This window comes from Liolophura sinensis, chromosome 9, assembly GCF_032854445.1.
Source record: "Liolophura sinensis isolate JHLJ2023 chromosome 9, CUHK_Ljap_v2, whole genome shotgun sequence".
NCBI lineage: Eukaryota > Metazoa > Mollusca > Polyplacophora > Chitonida > Chitonidae > Liolophura > Liolophura sinensis.
Window position 1 is genome coordinate 25,934,541 of NC_088303.1, and position 24,289 is coordinate 25,958,829.

The window sequence follows — 24,289 nt, forward strand, 5'->3', positions numbered from 1 at the left end:
TAAAGGTGAACAGTACACCATGCTAACGACACCTGTGTCTGTGAGAGATCTTCACGGCCAATCTTCTCAGCGATCCTCACGCTACATGATACCCGGCTGTAATTCTGGCCAGAGGATGAAACAATTAAAAGTTTGACACCTACGTGTATGTCAGAGAGCTCAGGTTAGCTTCCACAGTAAGGGCTCACAAGTCCACATTTAATGGACGATCGGTTAGGACCTTCATTCTAAGAACACTCACAATTTCTTTTGTTTTTGGTTTTCTTGCAAGCTTTTAAGAATTTTTTTAAAAAAATGAGTTAGTGGCAGGTGTTAAGAAAGGAGACTTTTTGTACATCAAAATACTGTGTGTTCCAATCAAGAGCTGAACTTCAAAGTTAAAAAGATTCTACAGTTTCTTAGAAACATTACACTCCTGACTGCTCCTAAAGGTTTTGTTGTTGCAAAGTATTTCTGTTTCAACGAATCTTCAACAATACCTATCTTGCACGCTATAATGCCAGCAAAATCTGAATATTTTACAGTCAGGTGTTACCCATTTTTTTCCCATGCCAAAACGGATACCTTCCTGACATCGCAGAATAGAGGAAGCGGCTGCAGTATTCATAGATTTCTGCAGAAAAGGCCTTTGTTAATATGTAGACAGGAACTGAACCAGCTTACAAAAGTTTAACGTCTATGAAAATGACAATAGAAAGAGAAAGATTAAGATACACTTCAATTCAGACTGGCCGGACAGAAATGGCCATCTTCTATGGAATACCTCCACAATGGCAGGGCAGGTGAAACCAGGGTAACCTCTCCACATAAGTTCACAGGTCAGGGGTCAGCCAATGGTGCCCATTATACTTCCTGTGAACCCCCAAAACTCAGTGATGCATAGGTAAAGATCAAAGGGTCACTGATGAAATATCAATGTAAGGACACAAGTATAAAAGATAGCAAAAAACAAGCAAATCAATATCTTGAGATGTAAAAATCAAATGTAAATCAAATGTATACATCACAGAAGAAATGAGCAGGCATACCTATATCACACATTTGTCTTCATCAATTCATCAGTGTATATATATATATATATATATATATATATATATATATATATATATATATATACACACATATGAAGTTTCTTCACAGTTTTAATAACATTCACATACAGGTATAAATAACTGGGTGGACACTTCTAGAAATTCCTGGGAAATATTGTTTATTTTGACCTTAGAAGACTTAAATGGAACTACAGGTTAATATAACAGGTGTATGAAGAGAAGACAGGATACAGCACATTCCCTGTCCTGTCACTGAAACATCTATGTACTCTGAACTGGGTCAAGAGTCCGTCCTTCCTCGCCATGTCTAACATCCAAGAATGTTATGCTCGGCCATTTAAAAGAAATCTGTTGCGGCAAATTGAGAGGGCGTGAGAAAGTCTCCTTGCCTGACACTGCTTGTCTGGGGAACTATCTGTTCACTGTCTAGTCTAGTCATTAATAGAACATTGCACAGCAGTATTCAACCCCAGTATCTCGACCTTCAACCTCTGACCCTGAAAAAGTTAACATAGTAATCTTTGCCATCGAGTCCAACACTTTCCCCAGAGAGGCCACAAATTCCACAAGAGTTCTTCTAAAAAGCATCATTCCTTTTTTTTTCATTTAAATCTTACTCCTTCCAACACGTATGTATTTTCTTCATATCCATCTCACTACCAATATTTCTTAAATATAAACCTTGAAATATGCATGTACTTTCTACTTTACATGGTCTAACAATACTGAGCACCAAATTAAACTTTCACCAGCTTGAATTAATAGTTGGTAAAGCATGTTACACATTTCTAATTCTAATCACTCTACTTGATCACTGAATTAAAGTTTTTGACATAAAGAAACAGACCAGAAGAAAAGACACATGCCACGGAAGAACTGTTCCAACTTCTAAACATAAAGACATTTCTCAGCTAGACATTGTTGCAATGTTTTAATGTGTCCATTCTCACTCTCAATCAAGCACCCCATGAGCTCCCATATGGGCTTTTAGAATTCTTCCTTCAAAACCATCTCAGCATGACCAAACAAGGGAGATCAACCGCAACTCTGCTAGCTGCCAGAGACTGTCTAATTGACAAGACATTCCTAAACTTTAGCATCCATTTGTGTCGGGATATAAACCCATCCCTTGATTTGAAACACTTGTTGACAGGATCCCATGGATGTGGCTGGTTTGAATTTCATTGTTTTTATTGACTCAGATGGGTCAGACTGGATACAGCACCCTATGGATCTGAGCATCAGCAGCTAATTTACATCCCCGCCCTAACCATGACCAGATATCTCAGGTCTCCGCATTGACAACATCTCAACCTAGGCATCCCACAATGCCTCGGTATTTCCTTTGTTTCCACTGTTCCATTGTTCTCCCAAAAACATCTCCTGTTGCTTTTCCATTTTTTATAATGCGAGCCCAGTTTGGTGAAGACAAAAAACGGAAATGGTTGGCCGACCCATGTGGGTCATCACTATAGCTGGTCTCCCCAGGGGCAAGGTGGAAATATCGGCCACATTTTAACCTACCCTACTCATCCTAAACTTTTCCACAAAGTTTTCAACACAAGCAAATGTTATCGCTTAATTCATGCACTTCTGATAGATCCTCAGCACAATTTTTCAGCACAGAACACAGATACATAATGAAACTTTCACCGTGACAGTACAACGTACTGCAACAACTCTAGCCATACTGTAAACAGACTTAGAAAATAAAATTACAATAATCCAACATGTATCATAATGCACCAGTAACAGCATGAACAAAATGACAGCTGGGTGTGTACACCTTCTTACAAAGCCATAGGGATGTATCACATACAGACAAAAAAAAACCCCACAAAATGTTTGATATACATGAAATATTTCCACACCACGTCACTAGTTTAATGTCTGACTATCTGATTAACTGACTTCATCTGGATACATACAACCTGTTTTTAACGGATAAATAGCGCATATCTTGTCTTTGATCAGTGCATATCTTATTGTCTTTGATCAGAGAATATCTTATTGTCTTTGATCAGAGCATAGCATATCTTATTGTCTTTGATCAGTGCATAGCTCTTCTCCGATACACCTCTGAACAACAAATTATAATTCATAGATGTTGTCCACATTTTATTTACTTTCACTTATATATTTTAAAAACATAATATCTGAATTGATAAAATCTTTCTTCTCTAGATCACTATTTTGCTCCAGGTGTGGAAGTTTTAGATAGAAAATAAATTATCGGGATGGGAACTGATTCCTGTGTTTTCAGTTGTGATGAAGTGCTGAAGAAACAAAGAATTTTATCTATTTATTTATTTGATTGGTGCATTATGCCATACTCAAAAATATTTCACTTATACGACTGCGACCAGCATTATGGTGGGTGGAAACCGGGCACAGCCCGGGTGAACCCCACGGCCATCCACAGGTTGCTGTCAGACCTTCCCACGTATGGCCGGAGAGGAAGCCAGCATGAGCTGGACTTGAGACCCCTGAAACAAACAATTAACTCGAACAATTAATGCATGTACATATGCACTATATTAGCAAATTTTCACATTGCTAAATGCTAAAGGCCTGTTCCACACCAGCCCCAACATCTTCCACTACGTACATCAAAGAAAAAGATTTCTCCAGCACCTTTGATGAACTGTGGAGATATGAATGCATATGTTAATATACAAGGTCAAAGAAGTATATTATGGATAAACCAGGGATGAAAGTTTCCTCCAAAACTATCCACAGGTTACAACAGGTTGGGGTTGGGTTGAGCATATCAATTTCAACCTGTTGACTTTCTCACAGCACTGAGCTAGCATAGCCTTCCTTAACTTAATTCTCCTCCAGCCTTGGCTTAATTGCCTGAACTTAGTGATCCCCACAAATAAAGCCTTATGCAAGGATACCTTATCTGCCCCCTCCTCTTTTATCAAATCTCACTTAAATTACCAGACAATTATCTCCTGCAAAGAAACTCTCCTCTTCTCTGTTTCACACCACCCTCCTGCAGTAGTTAACCTAAAAATGCTATACTGCGTTTTTGTCCCTAACTATACCCTCATGGAGTTAAACAAAAATCAAAAACATAATAATGCACTGCTGTTAAACATGTAACAACAATCAAATACATAATGATAAACTGCTGTTAAATGTGTAACAACAATCAAATACATAATGATACAATGCTGTTAAAGGTATAACAATTTCTTTAAACTTTGTTGATAACATATTGTAAAGTGTACACTCTGTTTATCCCTAACAACACACCTTAACTACTCTAAAGTAATCAGCAAAAGAATAATGGTAAAATGCATAATTATCATAATCTACATTACCCTAATTCCTAAAACTTTTCGCATATGAAAGAGCAACTTTCAGTGCAATTTATACACCTTTATGATTTGATTTTGAAGACAAAACTGTATTTGTGTAGTTTGCCAATTTCAGGGTTTCAACAAAATTATTACTTTATCATGCAGTCTACACAAAACAATGCCCTTAAAATATCCTTGAATATAAACCTGGAAAAAGTTGAAGAATTACAGTACGCCTTGCTATATAAATCTATCTGAAAATATTTTACATGGCTTAATTGAGTCCCACTATAGGATGCAAAATACAGATTTCAATCTAGCTTAATAAGCCCATCACAAAAATTGAACACAATGTCACCTAATAAACTGACCAATATGTTCACCTGAAAATTATCCTCACATGTCCAACAATTTATTTTTTGTTGATCTGCAATGTGTATCCATTATTTTTCACTGCTTAGCCTTCATATTTTTTCTATCTGAATGGAAATTATAATAATGTACCTTCTTTAAAATTATACAAAAATTGACATTATGCCAAAAAAAAAAAAAAAACTAAGTGAAAGACAAAATTTACAAATTTCTCCAGGGAACAGGAAGGCATTTCATTTCTGACACAAATGTTTCCCACTTGTTGCCATTTTGGTTGTCATGACACCCACAGTTATCTTTTCCGAGTTAGTGTGTGGTCTGTATGACATTTCCTTCCCGCCTTGTCACATAATCCGATCATTCAGCCAATGGTAGATAATTTTGCATCTCAATCAATCTACAGCAAAGCTGAATTAAAAAAACTCAGCAAGGAAAAAATTAATACTTCCAAATTAGCAGAGAAAATCTCATAAATTATCCGGTTTCAGCTTTGCAATAAAGATTAATAACAGCAGATGGGAATAACTGTTTAATTTACTGTGGTATTTTATACAGCTAGATTTTGGCCATTTTTTCTCCCCTTATTTAAATCTTTTTTTTTTCTTAGCTAATATCACTTTCCAATGATTCTTGTTTTCTTATGTTACCATGGAGATGTCAAGAGCTTCCTGCTGGTTTATCCAACTCATCATACATGTGATGATAAGGCAAGAAGTACAGAAAAAAATAGTCTAAATATGATGCCTTAAATTTAATTAAATGTTTTTAAAACATGTTGCTTGGCCAGTTTTAGGGTTAATGCCAAAGACGTCATGGCCAATAAAAGTGACCTTCCCTTTATCATTTAAGTTAGAGAAGGCATAATTGAATTTTCATGGGGCGACAGGCGACGGACTGATCTAAGCACCCCGCTGCCCTATGGGTAACTGGGTGTCACTACCCAGACATCTGACAACTCCTGGAGCTAGCCTCAATGCCACTTTGCTAAGTGATTCCTGAATGTTAATGAAAACCTTACCTAAATGCCTAACAAAACACACCACTATCAGCTAGTCCACAAATAAAGCCATCAAATCATAAATACACCTTCTAGTTTGTTTTTTTACCTCTGGATGAAGAAAAGCAATATTATGTTCTACAAACAGATAAAACAGACTGAAGCTAACTCTTAGAATCAAGTTCTGAAAGCAGACATTGAGTGGCCAATGATAAACTACATCCTGTATGCTCTTTGTTCATGAACAGAAATTGAGAAATATCCAGACAACAAGCGTCAACATTATACATATCTTCAGTGAATAAACTCTGTCAACTCTTCAAAGTAAATGTCCAAATATCTTACAGTGTCTAAGAGAGAGTTCAAATTGTGGTCAAGATTTGAGCATTTCCTAGAATGGTTCGGACATAAACACATAGGGGTCTCTACACAACATGGATTGCTACAGTCACTGAAAAACTGTTAACAAGACAACCTTCAAAATGGCCAAAGCTTTGAGGGTCATTTCAGCCAAATGTACCTCTATATTCCGATAATGAAAGTTAAAGATGATTCTTGGAGATATACAGACAGATGAAATAATGTATACACGCCTGTACATGTATATACCAAAAAATGAAAACAACCTGCAAAGCTATGCCAAATCCTCTCACCCATACATGCAATAGGTATCCAGAAAAAAATTCAGTCTGTACTGCAAACTTAAATTTACAGTCCAGCTATGAACATATTTACCTGAGCTTTTATCATGTACAGTTATTTAAAAGTAAATGGTAACCTGGTAGCTTTGGCAGCCTCCTTCTGACAATGCCGGACAAAATATTTAAATTGGTTCATGGAAATGAGTGTTAACCAGATTCTAAATTCAATTTACACATTAAATTCCAAAACTGAATTGCAAGATGATTACCTCATATGAAACATTCTGAAAACTGGTATTTAATATCACAAAAGGGCACTTTGTATTTCTATACAGGCATTTCTTAGCAGCATATCCATCTACTACCACCCTTTGTGAAGTAATACGCATTGTCTTGAAAAAGTCAACTTCTCTTACCAAATGTCAGTCTGTACAGGACACGTTCATACTCTAAAATGTGGAACAAGGTTCACCCAATATCAACAGTTTTATTTTGCACATCCATAGATGAAAACAGTGACAACAGAGGTAAGGCTCAGCAAATGTTGTGAAAAACAACAAGATCTGTAAGAGGATTTCAACTTAACAATGGTTTGTCAGACGTGTCATCAATATCTAAGTACTGGCAGTTTTGTCCGAGTTGTTTTTCATAATGCTTATATAGGATGTTTCTGCTGAAGGTTCACCTGTGATTAATCAGACAAAGGCTGCCAGGTGAGATAAACCCAGCTCAGGTAAATTCCCAGTCAAAGAACAGATAAAAGTTTAAGGCCGTCATATACATCAGGCCGTGAAAAAAAGAGGGACAAACAAAAGATGGAGAAAACAGTTGATAGCACAATTATCAGAGAATTTGATGGAACAATGATAATCCGAGTCTAGGGGAAATGACGACTGCAGACCAAGTGGTCATATTTTCTCAATTTCATTTGCACAGGACATGGGCTGATTGAGGTTAGTTAACCCACGGTATTGACACTGACATGGGGTAGGGACTTCGCACATGCCCAGTGTCACCACCGGTAATTGTCCCTTGGGCAAAACAAAACTGGCCATGTGATTGAGAGACCAGGACAACAAAACCCACACTAACTGGATGTTGTTCACAGCTGGAGGACCATGGTCTTCCTGGATAGCTCCGGCTAATTGCTGTTTGCCAGACAGCCCAGCAGTTAATGTGATTTCAACTCCTTTGTTAATTAGATAATCATGTTATCCTAAAGCTCCACTACAGGTCCTCTTCTAGCTTGACAGTCATTTGTTTACCATTCAGATCAAGTGTTATCTACAATCAATGTTCCACTCCTTTGCCAGGTATATATCTGTGCAGGGCAACATTATCATAGTCACTCAACTTTAAAGAAGCCATGTCAAATGCTGAGAAAGGTATTTAAAAAGCAAACTGTATCATTTCTGCATTGATTGAAAACCAGACATACATGTACATCAATAAAATCTTCGACACCTGAAACCAACGATTAAAAAAAAATGAAAAGAATATTTTTTCTCCTTTGAGACTTTGGTTTAAATTTACCATACTCAACATGTCACACAAAAACAAAAATGAAAATATCAAATACACTTTCAGGGAATTGTATGTATATACCACAAAAATATACAAACCCTGACTAATGTAAAGTGTGATTTCTTTAGGCTAACACCAGCATCCATTTTGAAATAAGAGTAGCAGCTAGTAAATCTGTTAAAATATTTTTTGTACATTAAAAAAATGCATACATCACAATGCTGAAAAGAATCTGGTCTAAAATTCAAATTGAAAAAAGTGGCAAAACATAAACAGATTAGTGACGAAATACTGTCAAAAGTGCAAGGTGTTTTAGTAACTTTCTTGTTGCCGTTTTTCATGATATGTGAATGGTAGTTCTGTGTGCACTCTAAGCCATTCCAACAGCTAACATGTCTGTTTAAGTGGCACGATTAAAGGATGAGCAAATTGTGCACTGCTCCATCTAGTCTAATTGAGCGATTCAAATCACTGTCCCATGTAACACTGTGGCAATTACAAGGTTAGTTGCCCACATCCCCACCCCCTGTGGGGATATGGGACCTAAGCATTGATCAGAAGACCGCCCCTCTGCTGATATTGGCTATGCCCTCAGGGAAGAGGTGATAAGTCATCCTCACAATTAAACACGGGCCTGTAACACATCAACAGGCAGAAAAGCTTTACAGATCATGCTGTATCATCGCCACCAGAGGTTAAATTGTAACAAAAAATAACTTAGGAGATTATAAATGATAATCAGAATTAATTAGAATTTTATTAATTTAGAATATTATCAGGATGTAACGTCTACATAAATTCAAACTGACATTCAAATTCACCAGATCAACTGAACTGAATAGCACATGCAATGGAGCAGGAAATTATTGCATCCAATGTTAATGTATTAACTAAATCTGCACAAAAATCATCATGAATGCATGTGATGATTAAATAAAGTTGGGTTTTTGGTGTATAATCAATTTTACAGAGGCTCACCAATGTAATTAAGATCAGTTCTATCACATTTTTCAAATAGTACATTTTTGACCTTGTTTTGAATCATAGATGTTTCAATTCCTACAATTATTTATTCAGCAGATTTTAAAAACCAGTGTATGTTACTTTCCACCAAATAATGACATAAAAACTTCTTTTCAAGTTTCTGAGTTACATAACAAATTAATATCTGTTGTCATGACAATCTCTGATTTTCCTCATCATGAGGGTTAACTGGCAAACTCATACCTAAATCCCCTTCTAAATAGTGTGCCACTAACTTGTTCCTGTTGTTCTTTTTGGGAACTGTGATGTTGATAACCACAATCCAATAAGAATGCTTTAGCTCAAAGGACAGGACTAAACCAAGGTGTTTTCAATGGGCCTTTCCCAAATTTTCTTCTACAAGAATGCAACATCAGAACTTCAATCTTCATTGTTGAAATATGCAAGTAGAATCTCAACCTTTCTCATTTCTCATCTATTAATACAACTGCACTAGAAAAAAGCACTATTTTCAAAACACTGTAAAAAAATAACTTGGGTGTTAACTTGAACAAATTACACAACACTAATTTTTTTTCTTTGCACACAGCGTACAATTAATTAAACAAAGCCGACATAAGCTAGCAGATATAAAGTCTGCATGGTTCAGCAGCATTTCCAAGGAAATATTTAAAACAATTCCCATAACAATATGTCATGTGACAATCTTTAAATCATATATGATTATCTAATCATGGGTATATCCAATTACACGCTTATTAACATGACTGACATCAAAATCAGGTCGCTTTCTGTTGGCACTCATTCAACTTGCTTTTGTACCATACAAATTGCAAATCATCAAAAAGCTGTCTTCATAGCCATTAGCTGGCAGACCACCATTACAGCTTAAATAATCATGCCAGTTTATCAAAGAGGATATATGTAGATGTACTACTGTTAAGCTGGGTAGTTTTCAGCAAGAGCGCACTTCTGTGCCCGTGGTTATGCAATCTGGTTTTGACCAACAGAAAGTTAACGCTAATCCCTAAATATAAACCCATCCAGTCCACTACAAGAAATGTTTCATCATCCCTTACATCCACACGTGAAATGTTCTTCAGTCATTCTTTGATTTTTCTGTCTTCACCCTTAAGAATATTTCACAAACACCAGTATGATAGGTATATGATGTACAGGTATTTATTAATTCAACATACATAGGCCTATTTAGTTTTTGAAAAACTTCATTTTAAAAACAAAATGTGTTCTTGTATTTATAAAAATGGTTTCTGAAGTACACATGCAATTTACTGAGTTTTACTTTATGCATATAGAGTTTTGATTTTTCTTTTTGTTATTTAACTCGTCCAGCTTTAAATCTTACCTGTTCACTTGACAGATGCATAAGCTTTTGATTAAAGTTCATGGACAAAATTCAACTAAAAAATATCATGAATAATTCTACTTCAGAAATACAAATAATTAACTGGGAGTAACGATCAAAAACAACACTTCCATTTATGTCTGTACTCAAACTGTAATCTGAGGCTTGCGTCAATGTTTTTCGTTATAGATAAAATGTAACATAAATCTGACCTGAACTCATCAATCCTGGTAATGACAGACTAATTAGATGCAATTAACCTGTCCTGTTGCCTTCAGATAACGAAAATAGATCCAGTTTCACAGGTAATACTGACAATCTCCTTGTGAACTTTTCTCTATACTATGTTACACAAGTAACAGCTGTCTTAGTTCATGTTAACCTAGACACATCACTTTATACAGGTTTCAATGCTATTTCCATTTAGTCTTAAGAAGAAAAGCTGATTAAAATCCTATGATATTAAACTGTAACAATTTATGAATGAATTAAATGTAGACTTATATAAAGTGAAGAATGAAGAAGAAAAAAATAGACGGTGATGAAAGGGACAGCAAAAAAGAAACAGTTACTGTTTTGTCTTGAAAACTTACATACAAGTATCTTTGTCACAATGTAACTAGAGAAAGCATATCTTCTCTTTAGAATATGGAGCTGTTGTGAAAAGTACAATTTGTTTCAGAAAGTGACCTTGGGAACATTTCTAGTCTCCCCGAACTTGAAAAATGTAAATCATTGAGAATATCAGTATAAGTTCATTAAAACATTATGCAGAACTTTATCTAGTAATCACCCATGCTGTGATTATTTATGCATACTGGCATTGTGGTAATCTTCCCTGTGACAGGGTACATAATGGAGATACTGATAAACTTCTGATAAACTCTTGAATCAAACCTCATTGATATTTAACAATTATTTGAGTGCCACTAATAAAATATACAAATACAAATAACCAAAACTTCTGACTTGCCATTATCTATTTCAAATTCACAAGACAATGAAAATTTCCTGTAGATGTATCTGAATATCAATAATAAGGTTAAAAGTTCACAGCTTTAGTCTGAACAAACAACTGATATTCCAAGGTATATGGCTTTTTTTCTCCCATTTTGCAGGGTATCTCTTATTTAAACCATATGCTGTGAAATGGAGGGATACAGTCTCTAAAACTAAAAGCCTGGCTGACACTACACACCAAAAACCACCTTGTGCCTTCTTGGATCGACAAATTATAAATAAAGTCTGCACATAGATGGTGGTTTAGTAATGGTTAGCAGATGTCTACTGGCCAAATACCCACTGACAGTGGGACTTGTTCTAACCTGGAATTTAGATGCAAGGAGAGGGTTGACTTTTCTTTGAGGGACTGGCTGGTTGAATTGGGGGTGGGGGAGGGAGGGATTCTCTCTGTGAGAAACAGTGAAATGCGGGGAGGCCTACTACAATGTAAAATTAAGTGACACTATATTTATAACATTTATGACTGGGGGGTGCATGGCGTGAGGTAGGTGGGGTTGCATGAGGTGGGGTGGGTAGGGTACAAGGGTATTGAGGCCATAACAGAAGTGAAACTGAAAAGATTTATTTACCTAAATTTATTTGATTGGTGTTTTACAGTACCTACATATATGACTTGTAACCAGATAAAGGGCCGATACTACGGAGACACTGTTTTAATTTAAAATATCAGCCTTGTTTTTCACAATTACACAGTATTAATCCTGCCACATCGATCGATATGGTGTCATAATTTAATAGTTTGCATAAGATAACGAACGGTTATTATTATGGACAGATGACGTCGTTATGTGTAGTGATAAACACGTCAGATCTACTATATGCACCTGACAACCTCCACGGGCTGATTAAAAAAACAAAACATTACAAATCCATATATTGAATCATACTCGGTTCATGTACATGCACAATTCACTCACAATAAAATCGTTTAGGAGATTTCATAACGGTTCTTGACGCACTTCACATGGTAATTTTGACTTGCAATCGAAACAGAAATCGGCATCGGATGACTGCAAGAAACAAACAACACAACCGACCCGTCTCCAGGATTTTTCGGCTGTGGAGGCATTTCCAAAAATAAAACTGTGTCAACTTCTGAACGAAGTATATATCAACAAGACAGTTCGCCACTATAGAACTGGCACTTAAGATTTCGTGGGGAGAAGACTGGTGACTTACCATGAGCTAGTTTTCTCGCTTTCGACTTGGACCGCATGTTGTCTTCTAACAACCGTCACTGATCGCTTCTTGATCCCAATCACACAGTTTGTCAAATCTGCTGTCCCTACCTGCGCGCATGCGCAATGCGGCCTCCTCGCTTCATGGCGTCAAATTAATATCGCCTTTAAAACTTTCTCACCATTCTTTCGCGAGAACAATGGAAACAAACGCAAGCTTTGGCGGCAGCGTGCTTGCTTACACTCACAAACAATATGCGCGATGAATAACCTAGCAACACAGTCTTTGACATGTAGACGCCAAATGTGCAGATATCATCAAGGGGTGGCCAAGTCATTAAAGGATGTGGACTCAACACAAGTCTCGTTTTGCCTAAAATTGGCTAGCATGCAGAGGTGACGAAATTTTAATATAATGAATTAAAACGGAGGCTACATCTTTCACACAATTTCACACAGTGACGATTAAAGCGACACAAACATTAAGAGTACCGTAGAGATTAGTATCGATAACGACTAAGAAAAGTGCAACTTAGTAGGCCTATATTATGCCTATAGGCCTATTTTGGAGCAGATGTTAACCCAACGTTTAAAGAAATTTTAGATTATATGGAACGATATGAAAAGGGGAAAGTAAAAGGGGGTAAAATCTGTTTTTATTTTCCACCTGTAGTCCCCATCTCTTAATTCCCCTATAATGCTGCTAAATTGGCAAGACATCCAAAAAACGTCAATTTGTTGTCAGTGCATACGTGGCGATCAATGTGCGTACATAGCTTCACGGGGGAAGGCAAACACAGGACCCGAGGAGTATTTGATCTCTGCTAGCGAGAGGATGACGCCAGTCGGTGGACACTGTAACTCAGCCCTACAGAGCTAAGGGGAGGCGTCGAAGGGGGAACAATATCTCACGTCAGGTAGAGCGCCTCAGCCCACGGGCAACTCTTTAATCCCGGGAACACCGTGTTAAAATAGGGACCTTTTAACATGGCTGGACAGGTGCTTATAGGGTATACCTGTCTACGAGAGGTGCATTCAGCGGAGTAGAACGCCGGTGCTGTTGTCCGATATAAGCTTACAAGAACTGGAGATGACAATATCGTACACATATGTAAATATATATACATATATATATATATATATATATATATATATATATATATATATATATATATATATATATATATATATTTTTTTTTTTTTACATACACACACACTTATAGACTTATAATAGGTCTAGTCTATTCACATATAAACACGATATTGTGTACATGAATAGGCCTATTTTATATTATGAGGCTCACGATCCAAAATCGACATTAGCACAGCATATTTCTGATCGAATAGGCCTATATATTGGCCTTAGTATGATATGAGTTGTCCGACAAAGTATCAACCAAAACATCACCTAATGAATGGCTGAGTTTGGTGAAAGACCGCGGTCAGATATAGGCCTTTATAGACCTAGCCTAAACACAGCCAAATAAAAAAAAAGAAAATTACATACATGCGAATGCTTGAACAAAATATAGTTTGAATATGGAGTAAGAATATATATATATATATATATATATATATATATATATATATATATACCGCAAATATGACAAGGCAGATCTACTTAATTATGCGACGAGTGGTAAAGTTGGCCAGTAACTTACCAAAGGTCATCTATTTTACTGTACGCATGCTTCGGTGTCTTCCGCCCATAAGACTGACAGTCACTTTGTTGAGGAAAAATTGTTGAATATATAGATAAATTTAATGAATATATATATAAACAACAGTCGAATAAACATATACTAAACAAATAATTGTGCGTTGTTTTACACAAAATGAATTCCATTCTTAGATCTTACGCATGGAGGGCTGCATGTTACATTACATTTATAGCTATAAACTTCGTGTCTCTTAACATGAAGGGCATATAAAAATATAACTTGTTTTCACAACATACCGTTCTTAAAAAAGGCTTGAAATTGGTGCTTTTGCAGACAGTTTGCACACCTGCTCAGTGCATGCACTGTATATGATGTCCCTATAATAACTTTGTCAAATAAATATTGCCAAGTAAAAGCTTTTGATCTCTCCAAAACGAGCAAGATAACATATATATCACAAATAGAAAAAGAAACAAAATGAGGGAGAGAAGTTTGTTTAAAGAAAAGTACAATTTTATTACAATGTATGTATTAAATATAATGCTGCATAATTGCAAGTCGCAAAGAAAGCCTCATGGTTTCAAGGTAAATTATAAATGAGTTAAATTATAAAACACGAACCAGATCATATACTGTGAAGTGAAAATTTTGTCATTGTCTAAGGATCACACATGTTGAATGTTTCAAATTGTGGTACTTTTGAAAATTAATAGTTTAATTCACATTCCAGATTTTGATTTGAGTGCAAACTGCATGGTTTAATGTGGAATCGGCCGCAGTGTATATATACCTGCACGCCTGCATCATCCAGGCTTAGATGTGGTTGTGGTTTGGCACAGTTATAACAGACACAACTGACAATGGCCGGACATTGATGTATCTGTGGGCGAACATCATAAAATAAACAGCTAATATTTGGCCTTTGTCTTGTCTGTTGACGTTTGACATGAGCCATGTCAACAAGACAGTTATGGTGCGTTATAGGGTGAGAATTCGGAAGTGTCCGTAAACAACGTCTCATCAGCCCATCTCTACCTTCGTGCCGAAATGAACATTCTCAAAGCGACGGACTGTAAAGATGTTACCTGTTGGCCCGTTCTATTGTTTGACGTGTTAGCTCCGATGTGTACCTTTTTAGACAGTTGTCGATGTGCCCTATCAGTTGTTATATTTACCCAAATCTGACACTTCTGAATCCCACATAGGCAGTTTCCATAAATTAAGATGTCACCTGCGCTAAATAATAAGAGACAATGTCTTTATTATACTGTTGAAGTTTTTTTCTGCGCGAATGTTATAACTCATCTGTTACAGTTAATTTAAATTACAGTTGTAAATTCAAGGTAAAAATTCCTTTAGATAAACCTGGGATAAAACTTAACACATTATAAATCCCTGACTAAATGAAGATTTTTTTTCAGCGTCAAATTGAAGAAACGCAATTCCTTTCCCTTAAATTCTTAATTGCGGATTGTCATTTGTCAGTTCCGGTGTATGCTATAGAACTGTTTTACACACAACTGTCAATGAAAAAGCACACAGTTCCATGTTCCATTAGTCAATGTTCCGTGAATCAACTTTTTAGGATTTTTACTGTCTGTCACATTTCCGTAATTATGCTATTTTAATGTAAACAATGTCATTTTCGAAGAAGTATACCATTTTACCTACAGTTTATTGGTTAAACTGGCGTTGAGGGTCGGGTGTGATGGAGATCATTCTGCGATTCATGCGAAAACAATGTTGGCCTGTATATATATTAATGTAATATTTATTTATTTATTTATTTGATTGGTGTTTTACTCCGTACTCAAGAATATTTCATATTATACGACCGCGGCCAGCATTATGGTGGCAGGAAACTATTAATGTAATAAAATATATTATATACTTCAATGTTTTGTCACATTTAATTTGGACCCTCGACCAACTTGCATGATCGAAAGTTTGAACCCAGCTCTTTCTCTCTCTAGTTCGGTAACATGCGATTTTAAGTCAGAATTAGTTTGTAAACTGACCGGGAAGTGGCGGTGCCTACCTCAACCGTCAAAAAAAAACACAGAAAATATAAAGAAATAAAAACAAACCTGCCGCATTTATATATGATTACCGGCAAAAGAATTTCTTTATACTGGAATATATATGTATTATTATATACGTGAAAAATTCGGTTTATTTGACGTTTGTTTTACGAAACATATACATATAGAATATACACACACACACATATATATACTTGCGGATACGTTGTCCATGACCAGTGACAAATGTTTCCTAAGAAATCCAATTTGTGTATTCACCAATGTGTAAATCATTGTTATTGAAATCATTCAATAGATCTGTACCGGTATATACAGGTAAAAGTTTGCAAATATTACACGTGTATCTTAGATGTGATCTATATATATATATATATATATATATATATATATATATATATATATATATATATATTTGCTATGTATGCACTTCTGGTTACTTGTGCGTGGAAGGTTTATACATACCACCTTTATAGTGAATGACCATTTGACATTGAACCGCTATGTAATGCGCAAGGAACAGTCACAATGGACATATAGCATATCTTCATAGTTCACGCCAGCATTGACACCATGTACGGTATGTATAGTCACATGCCCCCGTTGTGACAGTGGCTCGCCCAGCTTCGTCTCATGGGGGCGTGACATGATACTAACCAAACCGTTTGACAGCGATGGTGCTGCATGCATAAGAGGCGTTGGGTACAATACCTTTGGTAAATCGATTTGGTCACAGCATTGTAACAGCCAAAAGCACCCCAACCCACCCGTTCCAACTATACCTCACCCCCAAGGTTTGTCCAGTCTTGCACGATGTACATTATCTGAAGGTGACAATTAATGGCCACTTCCATCCGAAAGAATGCCCACCCATGCAGGCATTGATCTAATGCACTCCAGCCTAGTCTATTAACCACACTGAGTTATGTAATCATTTGCGCCCACACATCATTTCACAGAAGCACGTTAGAGTACCCGAGTAAAATAGAATGTGTATTTAAATGAATAAATGAAGGGTTTTGATGAAGCTTTTCACCTTTGCATAAACAAATCACTAATTCTAACAGACATTGGTATATGCTTAATAAGCGTCAAACACAATGGACATTCCAGGTCAGTTATCGCAACGCCATGCTGTTTCACAAGGACTTGTTACTTAACTAGATCTACGTCTCTTGAAGAGGTAAGTATACTTGCCCGTTAGTGCCATTTTACAACATTTTCTAATGATTTTCAATGATCCAGAGGCCTTACTGATGAAACTAATCATTATGAATAAAGAATCTGAAGCATATGCAAAATCAAATTAACGCAGAAACAAAAGCATTTTATACAAAATTGATCAATTCAACTTAAAACTTCGAAAAACAGCGCAGCCTTTCCACCGCGGAGAAAACCTATCCACCCTGGAGAAAACTTTTTCACTGATTTTCGAAGTTTTATAGTTGAATTTATCAATTTTGTCCAAAAAATTTTGTATTCGCTTTTGCATATAGCTTAAATTCTTTGACCCTAATAATAAGCTTTTATTTGAAAAACCTTGAACCACGGTTCTAAATCATTACAAAATGTTAAAAATTTCGAATGGCACATATAGGCCAGTATAGGCTTTTAACGGACGACATTTTATGTGATTTATTCATGTATCTGTGTGAACACTTGCAAGGGACATACATTTTATAGCGCGGCTCTCTGGAGCTTAACTATTTCGTTATCTTGTTGCGTTTCACTGCTTTGGATGAAGAATCAGAGATCTGTCTGCAGAGAACAGGGCGATGTTATCATAATCAGGATTCGAAGCCGAGTTTTAATCTGTAAAGTTTTGGTTAATTGTTGTATGTGTAAGTTATGAATATTACAAGTGTCGTACATTAAATTAATAAGTAGTCCAAGCATGTCATGCTGTGTTCAGAACACATATTTGCATATAGATCTTCAGTCTGAGAAAATAACAGAAAATGACTGACCTGGGATCACAGTTATTTGTGATTTCAGGATTTAATCATCAAATTTTGCGATTTCAAAATGAAAGATTTTTACTGCATGTCGATATTATGTGTTCATTTGTCAGCTGTCATGAAACTTCGTAAAAGTGCTCTTCTGTTTTGCAGTGTAATGAAAAGATGGCGTCAAACTAAATTAACACCGAAGTCGAAACATCCAAAGCAGGATTCGAACACAAGACTTCACTGATCAACGGCCTGATGTAATGCTATAATATATGCAAAAAAAAGATTCCCCCTCCCGCCCCCACTTCTATTTGAGTATCTCTTTCAAATAACGTGCACACATACTTATTTATTTATTTGATTGGTGTTTTACGTTGAACACGCGAATATTTCACATATACCACGGCGGTCAGAATTATGGTAGGGAACACATATACACGTATATCATTACTGAATGTGAAAGGTACATACTGGAAATTTATAGAAAGTATATTTTTCATAACTGAATATAGAGCAACTTGTTTCCTAGCATATACCTTTCACGTCAATACACATAGTCTTTGCACAAAAAACATATGACAAGACCAAACGTGTCGTAATAGCTAAGCTACTCTACACGGCACAAGATAATCCTTAATACGCAATCCGCAATAATCCAGACACAAAGCGTCATCAAACCTGATCCTTCAACATTACACGAAATAAGGCTCAAGCTTGTGTAATCTCTATTCAAAGGCATTTAGTATGCAGATTTTCTCTTCTGCACAAAATCTTCAGCAACAAACAATTATAAGCAATTATAACAAACCATTGTCAAATAGATCAATGAATGAATGCATGCGGAGAAAATACAATACTGACATGTTGTTTCAAAATGAAGCTTTCGGTTTTCTTAAGGTACCTCATAAGCCTCAGCCGAAACATATATAATAATAGTACATTATTTGAGTCCCAGAGTGATCTCATTAGTAAGAAGGCAACATTAGGCTGTATAGCGAGAAGAACACTTTATGTGAATGAGCCAGCGCGGTGTCTCGATCACAGAAGAACTGATAACAGTATTATATTCGTCGAAGATGAAATTGGTAATTTAAATTTTGAGAAATCACTTTGTGATGAATGAAGAATGCATATTGATTGACTTACGTTGCTAATGAATTCGTTTGCTGTATATATGCTTGATACAGTATGGTTTCTTTTGTTCATTTCTTTATTTATTTTATTGATGCTTATAAAGTCACGCTCAAGACTTTTTTCCACATATACAATATGTCGGTCAGTTTAATGGGAGGGGGCTGTTTCCTCCATTGTTTCAGGCGTTTGTTTTATTGTCTAACAGACATATCGAATACAGCAGGTAGGGCTTCGTCTTATAAAGATTAAGTCTTCAAAAAATTAAAAGCAGGAGGATTAACTTCCTTTTTCTGATCAAGTTACTGTATTGTATAGAATTTTTGTCACATCTTACAGGTACAAACAAGTTTAAACTTCCTTTGTCTGATCAAGTTACTGTATTGTATAGAATTTTTGTCACATCTTACAGGCACAAACAAGTTTAAATGATAACATTTTTACCTGAATGCTTGAGTTGTTTTATTACTAGACGTTTCTGTGTTCAAGTTTGATCAGTTGTCCAAAAATTCTATTAAGATCGGCGAAAGTTGATCCCCGTGAATATGTCTTCTTACCAAATCCGCGAAAGTTTCTGCCCGCGAATAAAAATGAATACCTCAATGAATCACTCAATAAAGACCATTTCGCAAGGGGCATGTTTGAAGAAACGATATTGAAGCGAGATGATTTTACAAATGAAGACATGCAGGCCATATGATAAAATAAAAAAACAAAGCAGATAAATGAAAAAAAGCAGCTAAAACAAATACCAGTATGCAGTTGATATACATTCCACTGTAACCACGAATCCCTGTAGCACCATTTTGGCGAAAGCTCTTCCATTCATATTATAACGCACATTACAGAAATTTCCAACATTCAATAAACGTTAAAGATTGGGGATCATTAGACTTCTGTCTTTAAGAAACTGGTCAAAATGAACTGTCTGACAGCGATTCGTGGTCAGACCAGAATATAGCACTGGTTAAACTCCGATCACGGCTGGTCAGTTGTTTGCCCAGCTTGACTGTGGGGATCATCAATTAAGTGTGACCAGTTGAATAAAAGCTGAACAAATTACAGCATTGGCGAGCTAACAAGCCGTGAAGTGTCCTGCGCGATTTGGCCGGAGGGCGTTAAACATACGGTCAGCTGGTCAACCGAGTCTGCTTTCTCACAGGTCCGCGTAATAAGGTAAATAGACTGATCGTGCGAGATGGCATTTTGTTGGGTATACGTGAATAATGACATAACGTTTTTCGCCCGCCTTTATTCACGCACACTTGTGAAAAAGTCAGCCGCTATAGCCGTGGATACATGAAAGCATGCTTCTGTCTGCTCCATATCAAAGGATATGGGTAGTTCTCTAGTGGCTAAAGATACACGGTGTGTGGGTTCAAATCTAGCCTTGGGCATTAAGGAATGGTATACATTCCCTGGTGTTCGCTGCTTGTGGGGCCTTGTGTCGATAAGGGGTCGAACACGCTCATGTGACCGTTTGCACATTTCGGCGTTTGTCTTTCGCTAATTCGACTTCCACTCCATAGTAAACAGCATGGCGGGTGGCTTATGGAGCTGTTAAAAAACGAACAGGAGAAATATAACATGTATGCCTATCGACAAGAACATGATATGCCTGTAGATAGCCTAGTAGGCCTATAGTTTCTCTTTATCATGCATGTATATATGGCGTTTCTGAAACCACAAATCCTAAGATCCAAAAATTAAATAAATAAAATATAATTTCTATATTTCTTCTTTTACATTGGGCTGTCTTTTCCATCCACTACGCGTTCTTTGTACATCATTGGTTGAGACCATGCCCTTCCCACGACTCGCCGTAACAAGAAAATAGCTACAGGCCTCCGGGTTCGGCAGGTGAGCCATTCTACCTGGGAATCCTTTGTATACCAATAAGCACGCCTCTCTGTGGCCCTTCTGACTGACGATATCGTCTTTTCCTGCCACAAAAAAAGCATTATTCGCAGATCATGTTATCCATGCATGACATGTTAATAAGTTTTGTAAACGGCATATCTCTGAAAATGGACTCTATTTATTTATTTATTTATTTATCAAGACTATTTCATTTATACGGCCAGCATTATTGTGGGAAAAAATCGGGCACAGCCCAGGGAAAACCCTCGATCATCCAACATTATTTAGGATATTTGTACTGTTCTATTGCGACACGGAAGAGCCCAGTAACCAAGAGGTCATATCTAAGGTCATGTTAATTGTAAAATATGTATAAATATACGGAAAAATGTTTTTGAGTTGTTTGATGAAAGTGATAGAGCATCGTCACTCGTCGAGCATATATAAATGCCTATATATATATATATATATATATATATATATATATATATATATATATATATATATATATATATATATATGCGCTATGTACATAATAGGTAAAAGATTGAAATTTGTAATGTGGAGAACATTTCTGTGAACAGTTGTTGAAGCTATGAACAGTACAGTTATGTCCAAGATAAAAGCTGTTTTCAATTACATAGCAAGAGTTGGTGTCCATTACAGCGTGACAGACCTCTGTCTTGTACATGGCCATCGACGCGTGCATGTTTGTGTAATAAGGAGCATATATTGTGCCAACAATTAGGCACGTGCGCGTACATACGTAATAAATGTCACGCCACGTAATAAATCACGTGCTCGTGTCATGAATGCTAAAGCTGTCCCATTTAGCACACGTTAATTTTGAAGACAACCGCGTGTTGTCGGGTGTACAACTGCTATATAGTTAGACGGTGAGAAAATAGGCACTAATTGAATATCAGAACTTAAAAAAAACTCACTCTTCTATTCCCTAATTAGTTTCCGGTATGAATCACACCTGAGAGAGCTTGTAAATCAAATTGGTACTTTGGATCGTCAATGAACTATCGCGAATTTATTATTTCAGTACACATATTGGTATAAAACTGAATATTACGCGAACAAATCTGAAACAGTCGCTCCGTTATTCGCGTATACACCCAGTCTTATCCTAATGTAAATTTGATAAACACGACTGTTCTTTACCAATTACTGCGTACAGTGTAGGCCTATCCACATAAGCCTATCTATATATATATCAGTCTGTTCTGCGAGTCATATACAGCTGTGATCTAACGTCTTATAAAAGACAGAAAGCCAAATACTCAATGCACAAAAGAAGCAAGTGGATGCGCAAGCACTTTGTCGGTTATATAGCACGGTTCAGGCTGTGCAAAAACTCCGCTTATCGCGATACTGGAAATTGTAAATTTGATAAGTTAAGTGTCCAAACCTGTGCAACAGAGTTAATTATACAGACAATTATAGGGCCATATTTTATTTCCCACTCAGATAATGTTCCCAGTCAAAATCGCGGGTGTATTATGAATGAGAGTCACCTGACAAGATCAAGGCAATCAGTGCATAACGTTAACAGCACGTGCGTATGCAGAAATCAGTCCGCTCGTCTGCAGTTGGAAGCTTTGTATATATGCGGGAAGGGATTTGGTTTTCGTGAACAGAATATAAATTTAAGCGAACAGTTGTTGGATTGTCAGGCAGTGTTTTGAACGGCGACGGAAGAAAGTTGATAAATTTAAGGTGGAGTATAAACGATACAGTTCTGACAACAAAGGTGAGCGGTTACCTTGACAATCAGTCTCGTGCCTTATCGACTTCTGCCTGACTTCGACCTTTGACCCTGGAATATTATTATCGTACGCGCGCTCTCCGTCGTGTGCAGGTGACAGTTTACACGTGACTGACTCAGCTAGATAGCTAAAAGATAAAATCCTATCGCCTCCAACCCCCACCTATTGTTGTCATGCTGCTGTGCTTCTTTGATTCTTTTTAACATCACCCTTTTTCACTTTATAACCCGAGTATCTTTTCTCAGTGAAAAACAATGAGATTCTCACAGAGGCTTTAGTTTAAGTTGTTTAAATGATTGACAGCAGACGGCACCCGGACAGATGCGCGAGACTGATGCTAATTGTCAACCTGGTCCGACAAGGCCACTCTGTAGCAAGGTGTTCCTTAAATTATAGCGCCTGGCTTGTCACAGACAACACCCCCTCCTCTTGACCCGTGGCCGAAGAAGCGGAATGACCCACGCTGACCTGAGATTGAAGATGTTTTTTAATCACTATTATATTCATCAGTCATTGTTCCCGGCTTCCTCAGACTCATCTTTTCAGTGCTGGCTTCCCTCACCTGTCTGAAGTGACACGGCTATAAAATGACCAAGATTCCCACGGTCAAAAAGTCAAGGTAAATTGGCTGTAATTCTCAGATCATCAGGTCAACTCGACCCTTAAATCCAATTCAATGACGCCCTCTTCTTCATGCAACTACTATATCAGGTCACACAACATGAAAAATCACATTCACGTGAGCATCTTATGCCAAAGCCCACGCCTTTCCCTTCTGTGGGAAGTCATCTTGGTCAATCTTGGTCATCTATAAATTCCCGTTCACACTTAGCGGAACCGTTACGGCACAAGATTCTTATTGCATCGTCATGTTTACGACAATCTTTGGATTTTTGAAGAACTTCAAAAAAATGATAACGATCTCTGCACTCCGTATATGACAAAATTACGAATAATTAAGAATGCGTTACTTCACTATCTATCGTAAATTCGTATTCATTCGCAAGTATTTTGTATCTATTCTGCCTAAATCGACTGATTTTGAGAACACGAATTCATTACTAACGCTCACGAAACAATACGAAAGATCATGAATGAATACACGGTTACATTACGACGTCAATTCTTAACGGTTAGGCAAAAAATTTGTCTAACTAGCCCTATGTACGAGGCTTTATACTCTTCTATGTGCTTAATACCCAAACAGCATATACATTCATATGTTTAAATGTGTTTCAGTTAAATTACACGTTGAAGTCTGTTTTCATAAATTTCCGACATTTTCAGGTAAATGCAAGGAATTATGGCAAATATACCTCAAACGTTTAATTTAATGGAGATATCAAATCGGCGCAATTTGCCAGCCGCAGAAATTTGGATCAGGGCATTGTATAAGAGTTTGTCCTGATATCGCTTTCCATCTTATATC

At 36.7% G+C, this 24,289-nt stretch overlaps 1 protein-coding gene across 1 annotated transcript in view; it reads right to left on the reverse strand.

Moving 5' to 3' along the window:
- The window catches only part of LOC135475041 (histone-lysine N-methyltransferase PRDM16-like), a 97,895-nt gene extending 85,358 nt beyond the window's left edge, over positions 1–12,537 (reverse strand). The window contains exon 1 of the mRNA XM_064754776.1: positions 12,447–12,537. Within this exon, the coding sequence (XP_064610846.1) occupies positions 12,447–12,483 (37 nt within the window). The 5' untranslated portion in view covers positions 12,484–12,537. The remainder of the gene's footprint in view (positions 1–12,446) is intronic.
- Positions 12,538–24,289: the final 11,752 nt, after the last annotated feature.